Below are 21,870 nucleotides of genomic sequence, written 5' to 3'. Positions count from 1 at the left end.
ACTAGAAATGAAATCACGTGAGGGAGAACATCTTACTGAGAGGTTTCCCAGCCTAGTTTTGCAAGAGGCTCAGATAATTCAAATGAACATACAAACCTTTGGGTACTTAGCCAAACCGAAGCTAAACTCTGGACTTTTCATTCAGACTTATGGGTCTGTCGAGCTAATTTCAAGAAATTGCAGTGGATTGCCTGCTTGAGGGGGGATGAGAGAGGAAATGTTTCATATTCTGTTTGGCAGTCGGGAGGGAGAAGTAGTGGCCACCTGTTTTTTGTCTTCCTTCTTACACATGCCTCTGCCCAGCACGCTGCTGGGGCCTATGTGAGAACCACGTGAGCTTCTGCCATCATAATAATGCCCACACTAAATTCTTCCAGGCCTCCCTCTTCCGGGAACAATTAAGGCTTTTTCTTTTTGTGCCCAACTGGCCCGTGATCCTGCTGCGCAAGCCCCAGATTTTTCTCCTTTCCCCATGACCATCCCCCCCCTTTTTTTTTGGTTTCTCTCCTCTGTGGTCCAGGTTGTCTTCCGGTAAAGTGAGTCCCGAGAGCATCCGCACACTCCGTCCCCCCTCGGAGTCCTCTGATGACCAAGGCCAGCAGGGCAAGCGTATGCTGAGCCCCAGCAAGGAAAAGGAGTTGTCCCTTTACAAGAAGACCAAGAGGGCCATTAGCAGCAAGAAGTACAGTGTCTCCAAGGCTGAGGCTGAAGCCGAGGCTACTACCCCCATTGAGCTCATCAGCCGTGGGCCCGATGGCCGCTTTGTCATGGACCCCTCAGAGATGGAGCCCTCACTCAAGACCCGCCGCATAGAGGGCTTCCCCTTTGTGGAGGAGACGGACATGTACCCTGAGTTTCGCCAGTCAGACGAAGAGAATGACGACCCCATTGTGCCCTCATCTGTGGCAGCCCTCAAATCTCAGCTGACCCCTCTCTCTTCCAGCCAGGAATCCTACCTTCAGCCACCAGCATACAGCCCCAGATTCCACAGGGGCTTGGAGGGCACAGGTGCTCTGGAGAGCCGCCTGCAGGCCACTGGTCAGGCCAGACCGCCAGCCCCGAGGCCTTTCCACCACAGCCAATTTTACGGTTACCTCAGCAGCAGCAGTCCTGGGGAGATGGACCCTCCGCCCTTCTACATGCCAGAGGTCAGCCCTCTCAGCTCTGTCATGTCCTCCCCTCCTCTGCACCCCGAGGGGCCCTTTGGACACCCCACCATCCCCGAGGAGAATGGAGAAAATACTTCCAACAGCACGTTGCCCCTGACTCAGACGCCAACGGGGGGCCGGTCTCCTGAGCCATGGGGCAGGGCTGAGTTCCCTTTCAGCAGCCTGGAGGCTTCTCCCATGATATTCCCTCAACAGCTCCACCAGTGCGAGGTGGCAGAGTGTGTGCAGCTGACGGCCTGTCTTCCTAGGGGCCCGCCCCCTTCCTCCCTCCAGGTCCCTGCATCCTACCCTGGCGTTCTGCCCCTGGAGGCACCAAAGAGTTGGACTGGCAAGCCACCTGGCAGAAGCCAACCCTCTGTGCCCACCACCACCAAATGGCAGGACAAACCTATGCAACCTATGGGGAGTCAAGGGCAGCTAAGACATACCAGTCAAGGTATGGGCATACCCGTGTTGCCTTACCATGAACCGTCCGAGTCAGTCAGCCACAGTGGCACAAGCACATTTGGCCTGGACACCAGGTGGTATGAGCCCCAACCCAGACCTCGGCCTAGCCCTCGGCAAGTCAGGAGGGCTGAACCCAGTTTACATCAGGTGGTGCTACAACCTTCGAGGCTTTCCCCTCTGACCCAAAGCCCCCTCAGCTCCCGCAACAGCTCCCCGGAGCTGACTGCACGTGCCAGACCGCGACCGGGTCTCATCCAGCAAGCGGAGATGTCGGAGATCACCCTGCAGCCCCCCGCGGCAGTCAGCTTCTCCCGCAAGTCCACCCCGTCGACCGGCTCCCCGGCTCAAAGCAGCAGGGGAGAAAGCCCCAGCTACCGACCTGCCATGGCCTTCACCTCTTTGGCCACTGGCTACCCCTCCTCTCAGTGCCCCTCCCTTCCCGGGGACAGTATGGATGTTTTTGGACAAATTCCCTCTCCGAGGAGGGCTGGGGAGGAGATTCTCAGACCTGAGCCTACACCGACAACATTATCCACTTCGGGGTAAGTGTATGAATCCTTTAGCTGCCCTTTATCTGCCTTTCCTTCCCCACCCCACCTCACCCATTGCCTCCAACTCCCTCCTCCCATCATCATCATGATCATCATCATCTGAAATCATAGGGGTTGTCTGGACATGCTGCAGCATCCCTTTTGGAGGTGACTTCCAGTTGTCATTGGTAGGACCCTGCTCTGAAGAGGCTCTCGCTACTGGCACCGTTAGGACATTGCGTCATGTTAGTGGGTTAAATAGACAGAGGAACAGTTGGTCGTTCATGGTGCGTTATCTCCAACAGCTGCTCTTCCCCTCGCAAGTCTCTTTGGGATTGGGAGTGTGTGTTTTCGGATGTGTGGAGAAGGGCCTGTCCATGTAAGGAACTAGATTAGGGGTCTCGTTACCTGTGCTTGTTGGGTAAGTGACCAAGGGTCACCGGCAGTTTCCTTTCTTATTTCCTGGCTCTTGACTTTCCTGGAACAGTAGTGTGTGCCTGGCTCTCTGGCTTCTTTCTGCCCTTCCCCACAAAGTCTAGTGACCATAGCGAACCACAGATGGCCTCAAAGGTCACCGTGCCACTCCATCTCCAAAAGCGATGCTGCAGCCCCAAGACTCGGGCGGGGAGAGGGTACAAGGACTTAGTCCCATGAACAGCATGTCAGGAGAAGAAATTCACCCGAACGGAAATCAGGAAGCTGCCGGTATTCTCAGATCCTGCCCCAAAGAACGAGGCTGCTGCACTAAACTCCAGCGGCTGGTTTTCCAGGTACCAGGGTTGCACCAGGCAAAGCGTCTTTCTGTTTTTCTTCTCTTTCGCTCCGTCTCTGCCTCTTTTTCTTCTTTCCCTCGTCTCCTTCGCAGAACCTTAGATCCTGTAGACGTTCTTTCCTTCCATCCTTTTGTCTTTTGTTTTAAATTCTATTTTTTCAAGTAGTGGGGTTTAACCTCTTGATCCCTCAACTCGTGGAGCTCGGGAATTTAATGGCTTGAAGTAAACTATTAAGCTCAGTGCAGTTAAACTCAGTGGAGAGAGGAGCTTCGGGCAGGCAAGGAGGAAGGACGATGTTCAAACTTGTGTAGCCAGCGTTGGCTGAGGTGTAGGGAGGTTAGTGTCACATCAGGAAAACAGCAAGGTTTGGGGGTGGGAGCCTGGCTTTTCACCCTGCGGTGCCCCTTGCATTTCACTTATTCTCTCTGGTACCTGGAAGCTTTAAATCCTTAGAAACCCAATTAGCCCATTCAGCACTGTTGTTTATTGCTGGTTTCAGGAGACTGGGTGAATGGGTCAGAGAGGGGTGCTTATACTGGAGCGGGGTCCGTAGTAACAAAATCAACCTCAAATCAATTCTGTTGTGGCTTTAAAAATCTATATAATCATCTCGTGTGTGAATATATATACAACCAATCTAATATAGCCAGGACACTTTGATGAGGCCCAGCAGGTATAGGGAAGTCACAGGACAATTCTGTGTTAGAGCACTGTTGTCTGTGCTTTTATGCAGTGTTTTCATCCGCTTTGTTGATTTTTCTTTTCTGTTTCTTCCCCCTTTTGTTTCCAGCCTCGTTTGGTTTTGGGGTTTTTTTTTTGTTTGTTTCTTTCCCCACTACTTCTCCTTTGGCGTTTTTGACGTGCTGATGTGTTGCGGAGCTCGGCTCCTTGCGGGTGTTGTTAACTGCTTTGTTTTTGATTAATCTCAGCTATCTGGGCAGTGTTGTCGAGACAAGCTTCTCCTCAGCTCAATAGGTAAGGGTGATCCAAGTCCGAAAGGATGGCGTGGGGGCTGTCGGAGGGTGGTGGGGAGTGGGGCATGGAAGGGGCTTTTCCAATCCCATCTCTTCCTTTAAAGGGGAATAAGGAATTGTAAACTACTAGGACAAAACCTTTGCACACGAGGTCTCTGTGGCTTTTGGGTTTTCCCACTCAGCAGTGCCTCAGCGCTCTCACAGGATCAGTGAGGCCTATTCACAGTCGGGATACAAGTAGAAAGACTTGGTATGGCTGTGACTTTTGTGGGGGCAAGCCTGGTTTTATGATGTCCCGATTTTATAGGGACAGTCCCGATTTTGGGGGCTTTTTCTTATATAGGCTCCTATTACCCCTTACCTCCTGTCCCAATTATTCACACTTGCTATCTGGTCATCCTAAAGCCTGGTGAGAAGGGGAGACAGCTCCTCATTCTGTATTCTGTAGGGAGGTGCATGGTCTAGTGGATTGAACAGGGTTGGGAGCCAGGAACATGTAGGTTCTAATTGCAGCTCTGCCACTGACTCGCATGACCTTGGGCAAGTCACTTCACCTGTCTATGCCTCCACTTTCCTCCTCTGGCAGTGGGGATAGTAATACCTTACCCGGATGAGTGGTGAGAAATGGTCTGTGAAAGTGTTATATAAATGTTCAGTGCTATTAGAAAATTAAATCTTAAAATACCGGGTTTATCATGTGGATACAAATAAGGGACTAACAATACAAAATGGGCACGTGCTCAGCAACACCTAATAGTAGCTCTCAGTTTGATATCTGCTAGCAAACAGTTAGTTATTTAGGACTATGATCTCATTCCATGAATTCAGTAAAGGGAACCCAATTTCAAAATACTTCTCCAATTTTATTTTAACAGCTGAGGGTTCCCCCCCTCCCCTTCATTCCCAAGATTCCTAAATTATATTAAACTGGAAGAGTTCTGTTCCCCCCCCCCCCCTTTTTCTTTTGCCGTTTGCAGCGGTACACTGCATAGCTTCAGCTCATCGGTGTTAAATCTTTGTTTTGAACTGTAGTAATTCAATTACAATAGAAGCCTCACCTCTCTGAAATTTTCTTCAATGAAACTTTGCATGGTGGCTTCAAACCCAACAATGATTACAGTGACTTAAGCAAATCTTGCAAGATTTCTCCAGGAAAATACCTCTTGGAGACTTTCTGGGGGCAGTTTCACAGATATAGCAAGGTCCTGGAACAGAAATGGAAGAGAGAAATAGGAACTCGTTTCCAGACTCGTTTGTGGTGGTTGAGCTTCCTCCTCTTCTTCCTTTCACTGAGTCCTTTTGTGCTTTAAGCTAAACGTTACCAAGTACTAGCTCTGAAGACCAGAAGGGAAGGTCAACTGAAGTGACACGCAGGCCAATACCAACTGCATTGGCTGCCAGGGATGTAGAGTCCCAGGCCTACTTTTATTTCCACTATCTGAGAGCCTGCCTGCACCCATAGAGCAGCAGATTCCCAGAAATTCACAGCTGCTTATCAAAGGGTGAGATCCAGCTCCTAGCCCAAGCGTGAGCCTGTGTGGCTGGATAAGACACTACACCCAGCAGGTCTAACAGCGTAGCGAAAGCTGGAAGTGATACCCAAAGGGATACAATCCTCCTAGCTTTCTCCGAGGATTGTGATCAGGGAGACAGATGGGGATGTCTGGAGGGTGTGTTGTGGGGGGGATGGGAGGGCAATACAGAGTTGGATATTCAACCAGGGGAGAGAATGAGGTGTCGGACTGGTGGGTCTATCGCACCGAGGCCCATCTGGGTGCGGGGAGAGTGCAGAGTGTGCGACTGATAGAGGGAGCAGTGACGTCTTTACTACTGTCTCCTTCTGGAGCATTACCCTCATAGCTGCCAACCAGACAGCTTCAGTCCTTTCCAGAGAGCTTCAGAAGCCACCGAGAGAGAGGTCCTCCTTTTGGGATGTTCTGTTTAGCCCTGGAAACTTTCTGCCCCACACCCCACTCCAGGTACCCATGGCAGACCTGAAGCCTTTTCAATCCTCTTCTCATGCCGATTCCAGGCCGAGATGTTCATGTGTGCCTATAAAAGATCTCAGCAGCAGCTAAGCCACAAAAATGTCTGCCAGCAAAGGCCCAATGACCAGGGACTGAAATGCATCTTACTCTGGGACTTGGGCGCAGAACCCATTGTAGTCGAACCTGGGTTCACTGTCAGGTTCTCCCTCAGCTAGAGGAGGGAGAGAGCCATTATCTCGAATGGGGAAGGCAGAGGGATAATAAATCCTGCACGCTAATAAGAAAAGAATCCCATAAACAGCGCAGCCAAGTAATTTCTTTATGATTTAGGGTCGTAAAATTGTCAGTGGATCAGGGGCACCGGAGTTTTATACCAGACCAGCCAGGTTTTATGCTGCAGTAGTAAAAGCAGAGACGGGGAGGGGAGATGTGGTTTATGAGCTCTGTGGTGGCTTACCCATCAGCAGCCGGGCACTGCTAGCAGTGTGAATGGGATCTCCACTGTGGGGATGCATGCAGATCAGGCTGGCCTGGATGGGACAGGCAGATGGGGGCAAATAGAGGGATACAAGTGACTCTCTGCATGCAATATTCGTTTATATTTCCCCGGCATGGCTGGAGTGGGAAGGCTTTTGCAATATCTCTTGCTGTGTGAAGGGCAGGCAAGTTTTATTTAAGGGTGTGGGTAATTTATGCCATGATCAAATTAGCGCTAGTACCTTTCCCTTTTCTTTTAATTGAACCCAATGTGCCGTGAACGTCTCCTAACTGGGAAGAGTTGGTTCTGTCATCTCACTGCAGTAGGAAACCCAAAAACCACAGGGAAGGCAGGCGAGCGCCTGTGCCACCTCTGCATCCTAGGCTGTCGTGTGCTGGCAACCCCAGCTCCTCTCCTCCCTTTGGACAGCGCAGTCAGTACCTGGTACGCAAAGCCTCTGATGCCTCCTAGGTGCAAGTGGCAAAGCCATGTCCATTCCATGGGTGAGGAAGCTGCCCCACCCCCAGTGTGGGGGAGGACGATGACTCCTCTCGTTTAGTTTGAAACAAGTAGGTTCCCCTTTAAAGACTGTCCATGTGCTGATCCTCTGCATGTGTTTCACACCCACTCTCGCTTGGAGAAGTTGAGTCCGCTTGTCTGAGTGATTTTCTTTTCTTTTCTTTTCTTTTTTTTAATTTTCTCACTCCTGGTTTCATTTATCTTCTTTTTTTCCCTCTGATCTTTTTTCTTCCTGTCCTCTCCTCTCCCACCCTTCTTTTCCTCTCCTTTCTTCCTTGTTCCTCTCCTGTCAGCATGGTGAAGTCCGTTGTATAGATGAGTTGTGTTGTCTGCAGACCTGTAGACGGGATGCCATCTTCCAGTGTGCGCCCTGCTGTTATCCGCTCCTTTTTATCTCATTGCGGTGGTCGTGGCTGTGGCTTGGCAGCAGCTCTGTGGAAAGGGAGTGTTGACTTCTGTGTTTCTCTAGCATCTTTTGATTTTGAAGGATCCTAAGCTGATCCCAAGTGATGCACCCACAGCATCCTCTGGGGTGGAGGCAGCAGTCAATCCCGCACAAGACTGGAGGGGAAGAGGAAACTCCTACTCCTAAGAAAAGTCTCCTGGGATCTTTAGTGTCCATGCAGCGCACACAACCGATCTTGGCTTGTAATATTTCCTTGCATGAAAGAACCCCATGTTGATCAATGGAGTTTATAATCTTGGAAGGGTGTAGGATGGAGTAAACCTGGGCAGGATTTGAACCTGTGGGATATAGGCTGTCTAGATGGTTTCAGACTGGACCTTTAGTTGCCAAGCTGTTGCTGAAGTTCTCTGCCCGTTTGCTCAAGGGAAGAGAGTCAGGGAAGACGTGTGTGGTGAGGGAAAACGTTTATATTGTGCCCTGGGATCTTCCTGCCTCTTCTTGTGACTTGGCTTCCCATTCTGGTGGAGATGGGTTGCCGTTCTTCCCTAGGCTTCGTCTGCTACTCTTCTAACCTCCTACATGCAAAGGCATTTGAAGAAGCGCAACAGATTCTTTGCTGGGTTGGACAAGTGGAGCTGCTCTTTTAGCCTAGGGATAAAGCCCTTGCTATGGATACCGGAGACTCTTGTTTCAGCTCTGCTAAGGAGGAGTGGTGAGGTGTGCAAGCTTTGTAACTCGCTCTTCTCTTCTAGATACTGCCCTTCGCACACTCAGGAGCTGGCTGCTTTGAGCACTCCCTCAATAACTGTGAGGCGCCTTCAGTAACTTTCTGACCATATGGTTCTGACTCACGCTCATCTGGAAGTGTGGTAAATTGAAGACCGAGAACTTCTCCATTAGTTCTTCTGACCCAAACCTGATGCTTTGTAGACTCTGGGATCTGAGTTCACTTCAGAACCTTGTAGAAAATACCTGCTACATTTTTAAAGCTACCTTGCCCTGTTATGACTCAGTGCTCCAGAGTGAATGAGTGCAGTGACAGGTTCCTCTGCATCACACATGGTGTATTCTGGATGGTCTTTGTGCATAGGCTGCTGCCCAAAACACTACAGAAGGGGCAGGAGGAATGAGAGGTCTTTTTTGCTGGTCTTAGAAACAATCACAACAGGAGAGTTGGAGTTGACTGCAGAAATAAAGGGTGGTAGAGAGGCTATAAATCTGTTGCAGAGTACCTGTCCTTTCCTCTGCCATTGTCCACTCTTTACATCTACGACACCTGAGGTCAAACTCTATTTATGGTGAAACATGGGTTTAGTGCACTTGCTCTGTGTGTGGCTGGAAATGTGGGAGTGGGGAGTCCTATTTTAGAGAACAAATGGAAATTAGTTTGATGGAGTTTCATCCTAATCTCTAGTGGGCATTTTTCTAGCATCATAAATGTCACAATTGCAAATATCTTCTTAGAGGCCTGTGGCAGAAGTGGCAGGGGCTGCTACAGCTCAGGGCTGAGCGGTATCGGTATAGTTGTGTGGCAGTGGGGACCAGCAGTGGAATAGGTGCTGCAGGTTAGAACTGCTTCTCGGTTCAGGATTTAAAGAGCAGAAGCTGTTTCACCTTGTGATGGAAGACCAGGACTGGAATAATGGGTCACTCTTGGTCAGGATTGAGTTACATTGTCAGAACCGTTTGGAGAAGTTCACTCAGTACCTGTCCGCATATAGCAGCCACGCACTTGCTTGTATCCCATTGACCTAAAACTGAAAACTCCGTAAAATCAGGCATGGAGTAATGTGTGTGTAAGCTGGGTGCAGAGGAGGGCAACCGTTAGCATTGCCTGTATCGGTGGTTGTTCAGCGGCACAAAATAATGTGTGGCTCATCAGAGAACACCAAATAGATGTTACGGGGACACTAGCTTCTAAAATTAAGCTATAACCCTGTATTCACCATTGGAGGCAAACATTGTCTTCCTGAGAGGAATTTAACTGTAGTCCCATCGCTCTTACACATCCTAAATCTAGCCCATCCTAGGAGGGTGAAAGTCTCACTTGGTTCCAACAGGAGGGAATTGTGGCTTGTCTAAAAAGGTGTTTTCTCCTCTGCTGAAGTTAATGCCGCCTGCTTTGTGGGGAGTTCCAGCTGTTCCATCAGAGATGGTCCTGAGGATCTGTATCTTTGCACGTTAGTCAAATCTTGACGTCTGTGCTTGAGCGATGAATATGAAAGGAGCTGATTTATACCCTAAACCTTACAGCTTCAGTTGCATCTGCTGGTCCCCAGCTGCTCAATCAAATTGCTCATTATGTTCCATATGCTTCTCAGTGCTGTTAGCAAAATCAAGAATCTTTGCCAGTCATATCAGTGTCTTTAAAAACCTTGGAAGTCACCAGCCTGCAGCATTCTAGCTAAGCACCTACTGCTACAAAAGCCACTTCCCACGTCAGCTCGTCTTGTCCCAGCGTACAGTCTCACCATGCCACTGTGGCCTTAGCCCCAAAATGCAACGAGGGACGTAGCATCGAGTAATGGGAAGCCCGGTTCTGTAGATATGAAACACTCAGGGAGTTCCCTCCTAGAACAAATGTTGACTACAATGAGATGTTACCAGCTGAACAGGATGAGAATAAAGAATAATCTCCGCATCCAGATTTTCACAGCTAAATGGATGAAATGCCCTGAATTTGGCCCACAGATACCTAACTCCTCCTCTGTGATGTCTTTTATCAGGACATGTTGCAACACTTTAAGCCTCACAAAACCCCATGTGTGGTAGGTATTCTCTTTATTTTGCAGATGGGGAAATGGAGACACATTGAGGGATAAGTTACTTGGCCAAGCTCTTGCAGTGACTGAGCAGAGAATAAAATCCAAGTATCTACTCCAACCCCCCCTTCGTTCAGTCCTCCCCAGACCTATTCAGCACCAGACTGGTCTGATTACAACCAGGGATTGGGATTCGTGTCTTGCAAGTTCTTGTGCTTTGCAAGGACAAATCCTTCTCTTCCTGACCTGCTGTTGAATCGGGCTGGTTTCTTGATTCATACTCCACATTGGACAGGAAGAGTCTTCTGTGTATTGGATTGATCTCTGGGAGGGCTCCAAATGACCAGATGGCCGATAGAGGAGAGTTCGCACTGGCATCCGAAAGTGAAAGAGAGCTGCTTCAGTTTAGGGCCATTAACAGTGCAGATTCCTCACAGACTGTCAGGCAAACCGGACCGGCTTTAGGTCCTTTCATATTTTCTCCATAGATTGCACTTTTATCTGTGGGAAATGCACTGGCTAATGTAATCATTGTCTTTGTCCAAATCTTTTTTTTGCTTCTGCTGCTCCAGCCTGCCCTATTTGCTCTCTCCATCTCTTTGTATGGAAAACTAGAATTCCCCCACTTTTTTACCGTAGGCTGCCATGCAGCAGGCAAGTAAAAGTGAGTTTTGCCTCTCTGAACATGTCGTCTTCCATCAACCCCACGCTTATCGGTTTCAGCTCAGTTTCTTCTGCTGTCTTGACGATGAGCACAGGGGAGTCGATGGGAGCGAATGAGAGTCCCAGAGTGCTGGACTGCTCTTGGTTAATCTCAATGCAGTGAAGTGTGAACAGAGGACCAGCTCCTATTTGGGTTCAGATTAACCCTTTCAGGGGAGTGTTACTGAAGTGTACATGATCTGACACAGACACCCCATTCTTGCTCCCATTGCCCAGTCTCTTTCTTTGAACCCTCCAGTTGATGGGTGGGAGGTGTAAGTGCAGTATTCCTTGCTGGTGCTAACTCTTTGAAACTGCCACCCAGGAAAGAATTGTTGCCTTTATTTTCCTCTTCCTCTCAGAACTTTCTGTGAAGCGTGGTCAACCTTTGTGCATCCCCAGGAGATGCAGAACAACAGACTTTTTTGTCTGACTGTAGCATTTACCTGGCGTATAGCAGGAGATGGGGGATAGGCTGACATTTGATAACACTACCAGGACGAGGAGAGCCTGGGAATTCAGGAAATGTTACAAGCTACCCCTCTCTTAGCAGGTACAGTATTTTGAGACGGTTTGATCAGTGGTCTCCATTGAGTCAGTAACGATACCAAAAGAATGTCTCCTCCTAGTTGGAAAGGTGTGACAGAGGGAGGGGGAATGTATTGGAGGCTCGGTGGATTAAATCTCTGCCCTTTCATCTCAGGAGAGCTGGGTTTGAGTATTGGCTTGGTCTCTCAGTGAAAACTACTTTGTGGACCTGGCCTATTCACTTACGGGCACGTGCTCATATCTCAAAGCCCCCACACTCTTTGGCACTCTGCCTGGTAGTCAGGAATGTAGCACTCCACTAGAACAAAGGGCTCCAAGGCTTGAGAGAACTGCAGGTCACAGCTGAGCTGTGTGAAGGCTCCAGTACAGCCCTTGTCTGTAGTCTATCTGGCCCTAACTGTCAAGACTCAGACTCTTTCTTTGGTGGATGGCAAACTCTCAGTTTTGGCGGAGAGGTGCCTCAAGATAGAACTGGCAGGGGAAAGGTATGGGAAAGTCAATAAAGACTTTGTGAAAACTGGAAAATTTATAGTTGGACAGCCTTCGTCCAGAGGGAAGGGTTTTCCTATACTCACCTGGCCCCAGTGTCCTGTCTTCCAATATCTAGTCAGGGAAGGACTAGCAGACTGGAAAGAACTGCACAAAAAAACCTTATACAAAGAGCCCGTTTCCCATGCACCAAACTCTAGAGAAAACATTTACCTTGTAACAGGCTTTGGTGGAAGAATAAACCAGCCATACAATAAATCAGTGAAATGGGCTGGGGAAACTCATGAATGAAACCACTGAATGAAAATACCGATGTAGGAAATAGAGATCTGCTCCCCCTCTCCCCATGATAATATCTTGTAAGTACTTTAATTTCAAAGTCATGGTATGTCTTATCCTACTGGGGAAGAAAATCAGAAGCCTGGCATCGAAGGATTAAACAAAACCTATCATCAGCTCTTATTTTATTGTGTTTGTTGTGGCTCTGAGCCGTGATCCTGGAAGGGGGTACCAGCTTGCCAGCCCCAGCAATCCTGGCTTGTAAACTCTTTGTGTTTCTGTTTGCCATTTGGTCCCTGTTTTTGCTGTGGGGTTGGGGAAGGGAAGGGTCACTGCTTACATTTTGTCTGTCTGGGCCACTGTTGCCGTAGCTGGCGATGTGCATAGCGGTAACATGGGTGCCGCTGTCCTGTTTCCATACGCCTTTTGCTTTCTCTTTCTTTAAAGGGGCTTGACGCGGGTTCCCAGAAGTGCCTTGTCGGACATAGGATCTGCCCCTTTCTACCTACTTTAATGGTTTTGAAATTACAGAAACAAATGCATTTTTAAGACGTGAGCCTCGGTACCGGTTGTCTTACAGTGTGGCTCTTCCAATTCCTCCACAGCTTAGCCATCGGCAGGCATTTGATTCTGTCCACAGGAACAACCAGGGCTGGAGCCTAACACCTCTCTCTAAACTTTGCCTGTTTCTGCCTGACCTACACTCATCCATGGTATGAGAGGGAGGGAAACAGTGGACAGGGAAGTGTGTATGTGTGGGGGGGGAAACTACAGCTGTCCCAAAGGCAGTGAGTAGATGGTGTCATGTTTCCACCAGCATCGTATTTAGCTCCAGTGCAGCTGGCTGACCTTACTCCATCGGCCCAGGATTCCTCACATTTTCCTTTCCATGGCAGAGGATGACCGGTCCCTCCCCACCCAAGAACTCTCTTCTGGCCGGAGTGTGACAGGGGGCCACTGATGGCACGTGTCTGCTTTTCCTTTCTAGAGAACGTCCATCTCCATCCGGGAACGCTGCTGCACCTGAGAGGCTCGAAGCTCTGAAATACCAGCGGATAAAGAAGCCCAAAAAGTCATCCAAGGGCTCCTCAAAATCCAGAAAACAATCCAGTGAGTGTGAGGATCACAAGACTCCCCACTAGTCTCCCTGTCCATCCTCCGTTTGAGGCCTGATCCAACACTCATTAAAGTCTCTGACTCTAATGGGAGTTGATTCAGGCCCGTGGTCTGAAGGTCTCTGTTTGAGCTACTATAAAACCTATGTTTTATTCTCTTGCTCAACAATTCCTTACAAAGGAAGCAGGCTCTTTTTCCATGAGGCCACAAGGGCTTCCCTGCTCCTTTCAGCTGTAAAACGGAAGGCCCCATCTCCTGTTCGTTTTTTTGTTTTTCCTTGGGACGTTAGTCCAGATCTTAGTCCAGAAGAGGAAGGGGATAACTTCCCTTTGTAGTCCTGAAATTAGCTGGAGAGCCCTGGAATGACCCTTCTTCCAATGCCTTTAGTGGCTTTCTGTCCATTTAAATTCAAGATCCTCCTACATCTCTCCACCTACATCTCTGCTGTCATTTCCTCCTGCTCCTTCTCCAGCCCCCTATCTTCTCCTCAGGTCCTCTGTCCTGACTCTTCCCTTTGTCTCCTACTCCCCCTGCTGAGCTATGTGCCTTCCCTTGCACTGTCCCCTACACTTGGAACAACCTTCCTCTTCCTATCCTCCATCAAATCCTTCCAAAAATCCTCCTCCGTCAGCTGAGCATCCTATGTTAACCTTCTCCCCAGCCAAACCACGGAGGTTGGTATGTTATCCTGACTTAGACTGTGAGCTTCTCAGGGCCGGGCCCAGGCATTTGTTTTACACGCTCTGTAAAGCGCCACATCGACTCATGGCATTGTTATAGATAACTAATCCTCTTGTCCTTCTCCTTCCCTCTTCCTCTTCAGATGGTTCTGCCTCCCAGGTTCAGCAACTTCCCAACTCTCAGGTACTGTGGCCTGACGAAGCGGTCTCCCTCCGCAAGAAGAAGAGACACTCTCGTCAGGATCCCTTCGCTCGCCTCTCCGCATTGAAGGATGACCTTTGCCACCGGCAGCTCCCTGAGGACCAGACAGCTATTCTCAACAGCGTGGACCACGATGATTCTGGCGGGCATGCCACCTTACTTTAGCATAGCGCCAGCCAGAGAAGGTTCAAAGGGAGGGGGGAGGAGGGAGAGGAGATCTCATGAGCTACAGACACATGTGGGGAGAGATGGGGTGTGAGCTTCAGCCTGGGTTCTCATACCAACAAGCTGAATGTTTGGTATCACATCCAGGGAACCCAGCATCCAGTCTTTGCCCACTGGGAGAGGCTCTCCCCTTCATAGGACACCTTCCATTTAGTGCAGATCATGGGGGGGTGGGAGGGAGGAATATCCTAAATTAGAGGGATGGAGGGGAAAATACCCCAGCCTCACCCACCCCCTGCCATTTGGAACAGGAAAAGGTGAGGTTGGGGCTTGCAGGGCTCAGAGTGAGACGGATTCAAACTCAGTGTTGTCATAAGAATCTGTTGCCCCTCGAATCCCCCTCTCTCTGCTACGGCTTCAGTTTTATGAGTGCTGGAAGAGGGATGAGATTTTACATCCTGGTTTCCAAAAGTATGTATAGATTTAAAAAAAAAATTATCGGTGCAGATGACAATGTATATTTATACAGTGTGTATTTAGGTAGGAACATGGAAGTAAACAAATGGCCTGAATTCACAGGAATCATTTCGATTCCAGAGAAAACAATGAAGTGACACACAACAATCCAGATTGGAACTGATGACCCAGTTAATCTGATAATTTTGTAACGCATTATTCTAAAATTATCCCAGAAAACGTTACCAGTGCAAAATCTCATGGCCTCTCCACCTTTTTGCCTGAGGATGATGGGTAACAAAAACACAAATGATCTTTTACTTCTGTCCAACCCCCCCCCCCCCCAAACTCCAGAATAAGTAGATGTGTGGAATTGTGCAAGGTCCCGTACATGCACACTCTTGAAACTTATTAACTTATGGTAACCTCTCTTTGCAAACCTGCAAGGATGGGGGTGGAGGGTGGAATTTAAATCCAAGGATCTTCTGTCTCAAACTAGACTTTGTCAACTTTGAGGAGGGGGTTTAGGTTGACAATTTATTATTATTCTTAGTAACATTCTGTAGTTCACTTTGTAAAATTAATGAAGTCTTAGAATACAAGATCTCACTACAGGAGTGTTTGCATTCTTTAACCTTTGCTGCAAAGTGAGGGGAGAGAACTGATTTTTTTTATCCTGTGTAGTGTGTGAATGGAAATGGTTCAAGTGGCGTACTCCCCCCCCCCCCCCCCAAAAAGTGTGAACTTCAGTCTGCATCTTCCAATCCATTGCCCCACTGATTAATGTAAACAGGGCAAACACAACAACGCCTGAGAAAGAGCTTTTGGTAGGTAACTTTTGGTCCCCGGAGCTGAATAATTGCTTCTAGCTGCAAGCAGTAGAAACAAATTCTGTCACCTTGCATCAGTTCTAAATGTGTTCCTGATATGTCCCCTCCCCTGTTCCATCTCCACCCCAGTTTTAGAATGAATGTGATAGATGCATTGGGTTTTAACACTCCCAGGATTCAGTCTGAGGAGTTATGTTCTCCTCCTTTTACCAGTGCCATTCCAATTTTTCACCAGAGTGTATTTTCTACTCCGATTAGTTTGACAGATTCACATGTCCATCAGTTTCTCTCTGGATTGCATAGGTCTATATACAAGGGGCAACTCTGGTGTAGTGAATGGAATGTGAGGCTAGGAGTCAGGATCCCTGGGTTCTATTCCTGGTTCTGCCACTGGCTCATTGTATGGCCTTGGGCAAGTCACTTAACCACTCTGTGCCTCAGGTTCCTCATCTGTAAAATGGAGATAATGATACTTAAGCTCCTTTGTAAAGCACCTAGAAGTCTACAGATGAAAAGTGCTATATAAATGCGAAGTATTATTATATTCCTATATTCAAAAATATTTAGGTATTTTCTAAGTGGCAAGATCAAACAGTGCATCCAGGTCTTTGTGTATTTCTTCCCTTGTGCTGGAGTGCTAAGATCGTAGCCTGCCTGGGAATAAAAAAGTTACACTTAAAGTATTTCATGTGGGTGTTTTTGCTTTAAGTGAATTCAGGATGTAGAAAAAGTCTCAGGTGAATTGTGGGAGGACCTAGGTACTTCTTTGCACAGAATCTCCAAGGCACAGAATTTTCACTTGTATACTTCCCAAGGTTGATTTTTTTTTTCCCAAGTGGGATGGCCACAACATTTTTACCAGTCTTGCTATGGTTAACACGTGCTTTGACTATTTTTCTTGCTAATGGTTGAACCTCAAAGGGCTCAGTGGTTTGGAGACGATCCAAGAGTTTCAGATGCTTTGTAAAAATGAACAGGTTAGATCAAGCAATATCAGTGAGTCAAGCTGTGAGGTGAATTTAAAAATTTCACCTAGAAATATCCCAAGAAGACTTTTTTATTAAGGTTTTTGTTTCCAGTCTCATCAGATGTTCAGAAACAACAATAAAAATTACTGAACACTTTCAAACCTCAAAACCCTGATGAGGTTCAAACCACATCAGAGAGAACTCTGTGATAAACAGTGGTATTTTTTTCCCCAACTTAAAAAATTCCATCCAAAATGAGGCAAATTTGCTCACAAGGGAGAGGAGGATACTCGGAGAACAATCTGAATCTTGAGCACGGATTGAGGCATTTTGGCAAGTATACAGTTGGTGGCTCTGGCTAGGTGAGAAACCAACTCTGCCTGTGGCCTGAATGCGTATTTCTTTGGTTACTGTGTGTTTAAAGGGTTGCCCTAGACTTCACTAGGACCTGGATTGGATTTCATGTCACTTGCACACAAGGTGTAAAAACTGAGCCCATATTAGCACCAGAGAGAAAAACAGAAACTAATTTCTAGCCCCAGTCCAACAGGACAGCTGTTTTTTTAGAAAGACTTTTTGTCAATGGGGAAGGAAGCAGTTGGCAATAGGTACCGCCTCAAAATTTTCCAGGAACCTCTGCCTGCAAGGTTCCCAATCTGTGGGTGTGTACCCACATATGCTAATGTCACAAGACTCTGGACGCCCTCCAGTTGGTGGCACTGCACAGAGGTAGGCTGTTTACTACTGCTTCCCATCTATAGGTGAAATTGGTCCCTGTGCAGAGGGGTAGCACAATGTCTATGCACCACTCAAGTCTCCCGGAAGCTCTATTTTGATGAGGTGCATAGGCCTTCTACTGACTCTCTGTACAGGGCAAACTTCACTTCACTTCACTTCACTTGCAAAGACCCTTCTTTCTTCTGCTCTTGCTTTGTAACCGTCCATGCAGGATGTTTACTTTTTGAGCACTTTCTGGGTTAATCGTGGTAGCTCTTCGTATTAACAGGGCAGTATCTTGGGTCTCTTGGGATGACTTGCCTCCAAGACCCTCTCACTGTCCTGACTTATGTAGCCCTAGAAGACTTAGATGGAGGGACGATTGGCAGAATATGCCATCTCACTTGGTCAGTCTTCTACGGGTTTGTTTCTTGTGCAGACACTTTGAGCAGACAGCCCCCTGCTTTCCATGGTCTTCAACCATTAGAGACCTGGAGCTGCTGCCTTCTCCATCTCTTTCAGCTCTGTGAGCCATTTAGGACCCTGGAAAGGGAAATCCAGCCAGTGAGCCACATGGAAGCATCTTTCCTTTTTCAAACTATTCTTTAGCCTTTACAGCTGCCTCCTCCCCGTCTCCTTGACCTTGGCTACTATTGTGGTTAATGTTTGGGGAAGGGGGAGGTGCTGGGCATGAAGGGAGAAAATATTGGCCCCTTCAACCATAGCAAATGTTGCCTGTGCTATGGCAAATGGCCTCTCCTTTCATTCTGGAAACTACTTTCACAACCATCTGGCTTCAATGGTCTACACGGGGGGGGGGGGGGGTTCTTTTCACCTTGGCAACCTGGGATGGTTGAGCTGTGCCAAAGGATGCCAACCGTTCTCCCATTTCTACCCTGTTGAAAATGTTTTGCCTTTTTCTTGGTCAGCTGCAAACACAGCTTTTTATTTAACATGGCAGAAAAATTCCTGGGCCAAACTCCTTTTTTGTAAACCTGTCCTAGTAGGAAATTTTTGCTGTTTCATCAGTAAAATTATGGCCATCCCCCATGGAAATACCGCCTTTTTATTGGTTTTCCTGAAAATCCCAGGCAACATCCAAAAAAACAAAGTTTCACGGGAACCGTGAGGCACCACCGACAGCAGGAATGTTTTTCATCTGGCTCTACAGAGCACTCCTGCTTTGTCAAGAATGTAAATACTACAAGATCATAACATCAAATCCATAGATTTTTTTGCACCTTTTGGGAAGTTGGTTTTCCTGCTGTGTAGAATATTTCTGTGTAAGAATTCTCCCCATCACAATCCTTCAGCTCCATTTCCACATAATCTCAGTTGCCAGATTTTTTACATGACAACTTTTCCTATTGCAGCTAGGTGTGGTGATTGAGGACATGGGCAACAATATGTGGGGGATGGGAGTGCAGGTGCCACTGCTACCATTTCTGCAAATCGACAGTGAAGTTGTACCGCAGATATAGACCATGAGTGTCAGCCGTGTAAGTACAGCCAACTGACTGAAGCAGGAAAAGTTTGATTATGACTTTAATATTGTTAGTAGTAGTAGTAGTAGTAGTATTTAAATCTGACTATACCTTAGACTTCCTTTTAAAACTGGGGGAGGGAGGAGCCAAGCAGAACTTCCTCCCTCACTTTATTTTGTTAAGCAAATGTATATTATCTCCCAGGATTGCACCTGGATGCCCTGATGTAACAGTTTTCTCTGCAAAGGGCTAGTTGTCCCTCTCTGAGAAAAGAGGAGAACTGACTAAACTGCTCTCTAAAAGTTGGGTGTGGGGGGGTCCTCCTGACCTCCTCAGAGCGCAGGCTTCGTATGGCATTCCAGCCAGCCCTGCAGGTTTCTTTTGAAAAATTTAGGCCCAACTCTTTGAAACTCAAATTTGCCTTGCAAATCTGTTCGTTGTTGAGAACGTCTTATGTTTATAAGTAAAGTGTACTGGTGTGAGGAGGGAGACTTAGTAAGTGGATTTGGGGGTTTATACCTGCATGTAAAGTAGGCACTTGGAGAAAAATTACTTTGCAGTTAAGGTACCGGACTGGAATTCTAGAGACCTGGCTTCTGTTCCCAGCTCTGCCATAGACTGTGTGAGCTTGAGTGAGTGACTTAATGTCTTTGTGCCTCAGTTTCCCTGCCTGTAAAATAAAGTAGGATTAGTATCCCAATCTCAAGGAGGAGCTATGAGGCTTAGTCATTAATGTTTGTTATATGATTTGAGATCTTCAGATGGAAAATACTATGACCTGTATCGTCATCGTATGTATAGATAGTCCCCAGATACCATGGTGCTGGATGCATTATAAATTCACAGGTTAGCAGTGCAACGTATTTATCAGATGTCTAAATATCCTTTGTGAGTGCTGACATACCAGTCAGACGCTGCCCTCAGATGCAGAATTGAGCACCTTGTCTTTTACTCCCAGATTTCTTGGATCTTCTTTTCACTAATACAGGAAGTCCTGGTTATGGGAATCCATGATAATTTTCCAGTGTCTGGAGCTTGCTACCTGAACAGCAACTGGAATACCTCCTTGGTCACTTACTTCCATTCTCCTGTTGTGAGTTTTGGAGGCAGTTCTCAGTATGTTGAAGGTGCTATGTCTGTTTGTGATGTCTCAGTTTATCTCCATGGCACTGGACTGTGATTCAGCCATACTTTCAGGGAGAATTGGAGACGATGATCCTGTTTCTAGTTAAGTGTGGAGGAAAAGCTGAGTCAGACACGCATGCAGATTGCAGGAAATTGTGTTGTGATAGCTACTGAACTGCATATGTAATGTCGGCTTGGTAAGTGAAGTTATCCCTTATGAAATGGAACTGAAAGGCGTGGTTTGAGCATAGTACTGGGAGTCCGGATTTCTATTCCCATCTCTGCCACTGGCTCCCTCTGTGGGCCTTGGGCAAGTCACTCTCTGCTTCAGTTTCTCCATCTGTAAAATGGGGACAATAATATTAATTTACCTACCTCACAGGACTGTCGTGAGGATTCATTAGTTACTATTAGTAAAGTCCTTTGAGGATAAGATGCACTAAAAATGCATATTTGATGGGGCTGTTGTGATGTACATTTGATGGGGCTGGCCAGGGAGGGCTGAAGGACAGAGCCCACCAGTACCACTCCTAAGTCTGCCAGGGGGTCATTTGCTCCTCCTTCTCCTGTTCCAGCCCCTATCGGCTTGGCAGAGAGCCTGAACTGTAGTCCCAAATTCATTATAGAGGTGGAGCAGGGTTTTTCCAACTTAGTACAACGTATCAAGAAGGTGCAAGATTGTCTGGGCAATAAGCAAAAATCATGGCATTTGTTCAGGGACACTCGTGTGGATGCAAAATTCTTGAAGAAATCGGATTTCAGAGGCCTAAACGGTGAGATTCTGATGCACTGGTGTGTAAATTTGGAGTCCCTCCATTAACTTCAGTAAACAATATAACTAAAAAGAGACGTATCCTAAAAAATGTACATTTGGGAAACTGACCCTGTTTGTTGAGGTCTAATGACAGTCTCATAAAAGCAGAAGCTTGATTTTAATAAATAGTTTCAGAGAGTTAATTGATGGCTATCTAATGAATATGTAATGCACAGCTTAATGTATTATTTGAGGTGTGCTGAGCTGCACCACTGTAGCGGCTGTGGTGTTAGTTTGAGGGATTAGTAAGCACACCTACATGGGGATTTGGCATCTCCTAAAGAGGTTTACATCATTCCCCTCAGTGAATATACGTGGGTACATCCATCTCTTCTGTAAGTCCGCTGCAGTCAGTGCTGTTACCCCAGGGGTACATGTGGCCTGTTCTCCAGACTCGGGTGTATTTTATGCCCGGTGACTTTGCTTTCATTCTGAATTTGCTCTTTATTTGAGAGACACACCATTTTTAGAATTGCTTCTTATTGTTGGGAAAGGAGGAGAGAGAAAAGTCTCCCCCCGGGCTTTAAGGCGTCAGAGAGATTAAGGAGGGGGGTGGATGGAGAGAGAGCATGGACATGGTTAGTTTTCTCCAGCACAGGTTTGTCCTTGTCCAATGGCTTCTGGACAAGGTGACTGCATTTGAGTCCCATGCTGCTGCAGTTTTAGAATCGCTCCCTGGACAGCATCAGCCTGAGTGGATTGGTTGGGGTTTTAGAATTTGTATTTCTTCAACTTTTTTGTCCTATGTCCCCATGAGGCAGCTGAGATCCCCCTGGATCATCCTCGCTGGCTGTCCTGACATTCAGGGACAGGACCTCCAGTGGCAGGGCTGTGTCTTCCCGCCTCATGAATGGTTATTGGAGTCCCTCCATAATGAGTTTTCAGATATTACTATGTTAGCTGGGTCTGTTTATTGATGACCATTTCATTTGTTTTTCCATTTGCCCTTCCATTGGGGTGGTGGAAGCTTTCACTGAGCAAGTCGGGGGGTGGGTGAGAGGGCGCCAGGCCGATGATCCCAATTTAGGATGATTAAATTCGGAATTAATTTTTCCTGGCCATCACTAGTGCAAAAATCCAACACTTCTGGCCCGACAGTCCAGATAGGAGAGGCAAAAACTAGTAAAACTTTCTGGCTCATATTTAACAGATGCTCTCTGTAGCAGCTTGGGTGGCTCCCTCTTATCTGCCCTTTTTAGCTGAATGGTGAGGGCTCATAAGCACTACAGTGATATAAATAATAATAAG

The 21,870-nt window shown here is 47.4% G+C and overlaps 1 protein-coding gene across 1 annotated transcript in view; it reads left to right on the top strand.

Moving 5' to 3' along the window:
• The window catches only part of IGSF9B (immunoglobulin superfamily member 9B), a 97,670-nt gene extending 83,442 nt beyond the window's left edge, over window positions 1-14,228 (top strand). The window contains exons 18-20 of the mRNA XM_065417219.1: window positions 521-2,158; window positions 13,054-13,175; window positions 14,005-14,228. Coding sequence (XP_065273291.1) covers window positions 521-2,158; window positions 13,054-13,175; window positions 14,005-14,228 — 1,984 coding nt within the window. The remainder of the gene's footprint in view (window positions 1-520; window positions 2,159-13,053; window positions 13,176-14,004) is intronic.
• Window positions 14,229-21,870: the final 7,642 nt, after the last annotated feature.

Source organism: Emys orbicularis, chromosome 15, assembly GCF_028017835.1.
Source record: "Emys orbicularis isolate rEmyOrb1 chromosome 15, rEmyOrb1.hap1, whole genome shotgun sequence".
NCBI classification, from domain to species: Eukaryota; Metazoa; Chordata; order Testudines; family Emydidae; genus Emys; species Emys orbicularis.
The sequence above is the reverse complement of the archived record's forward strand: the minus strand, read 5'-3'. Positions and strand labels throughout refer to the sequence as shown.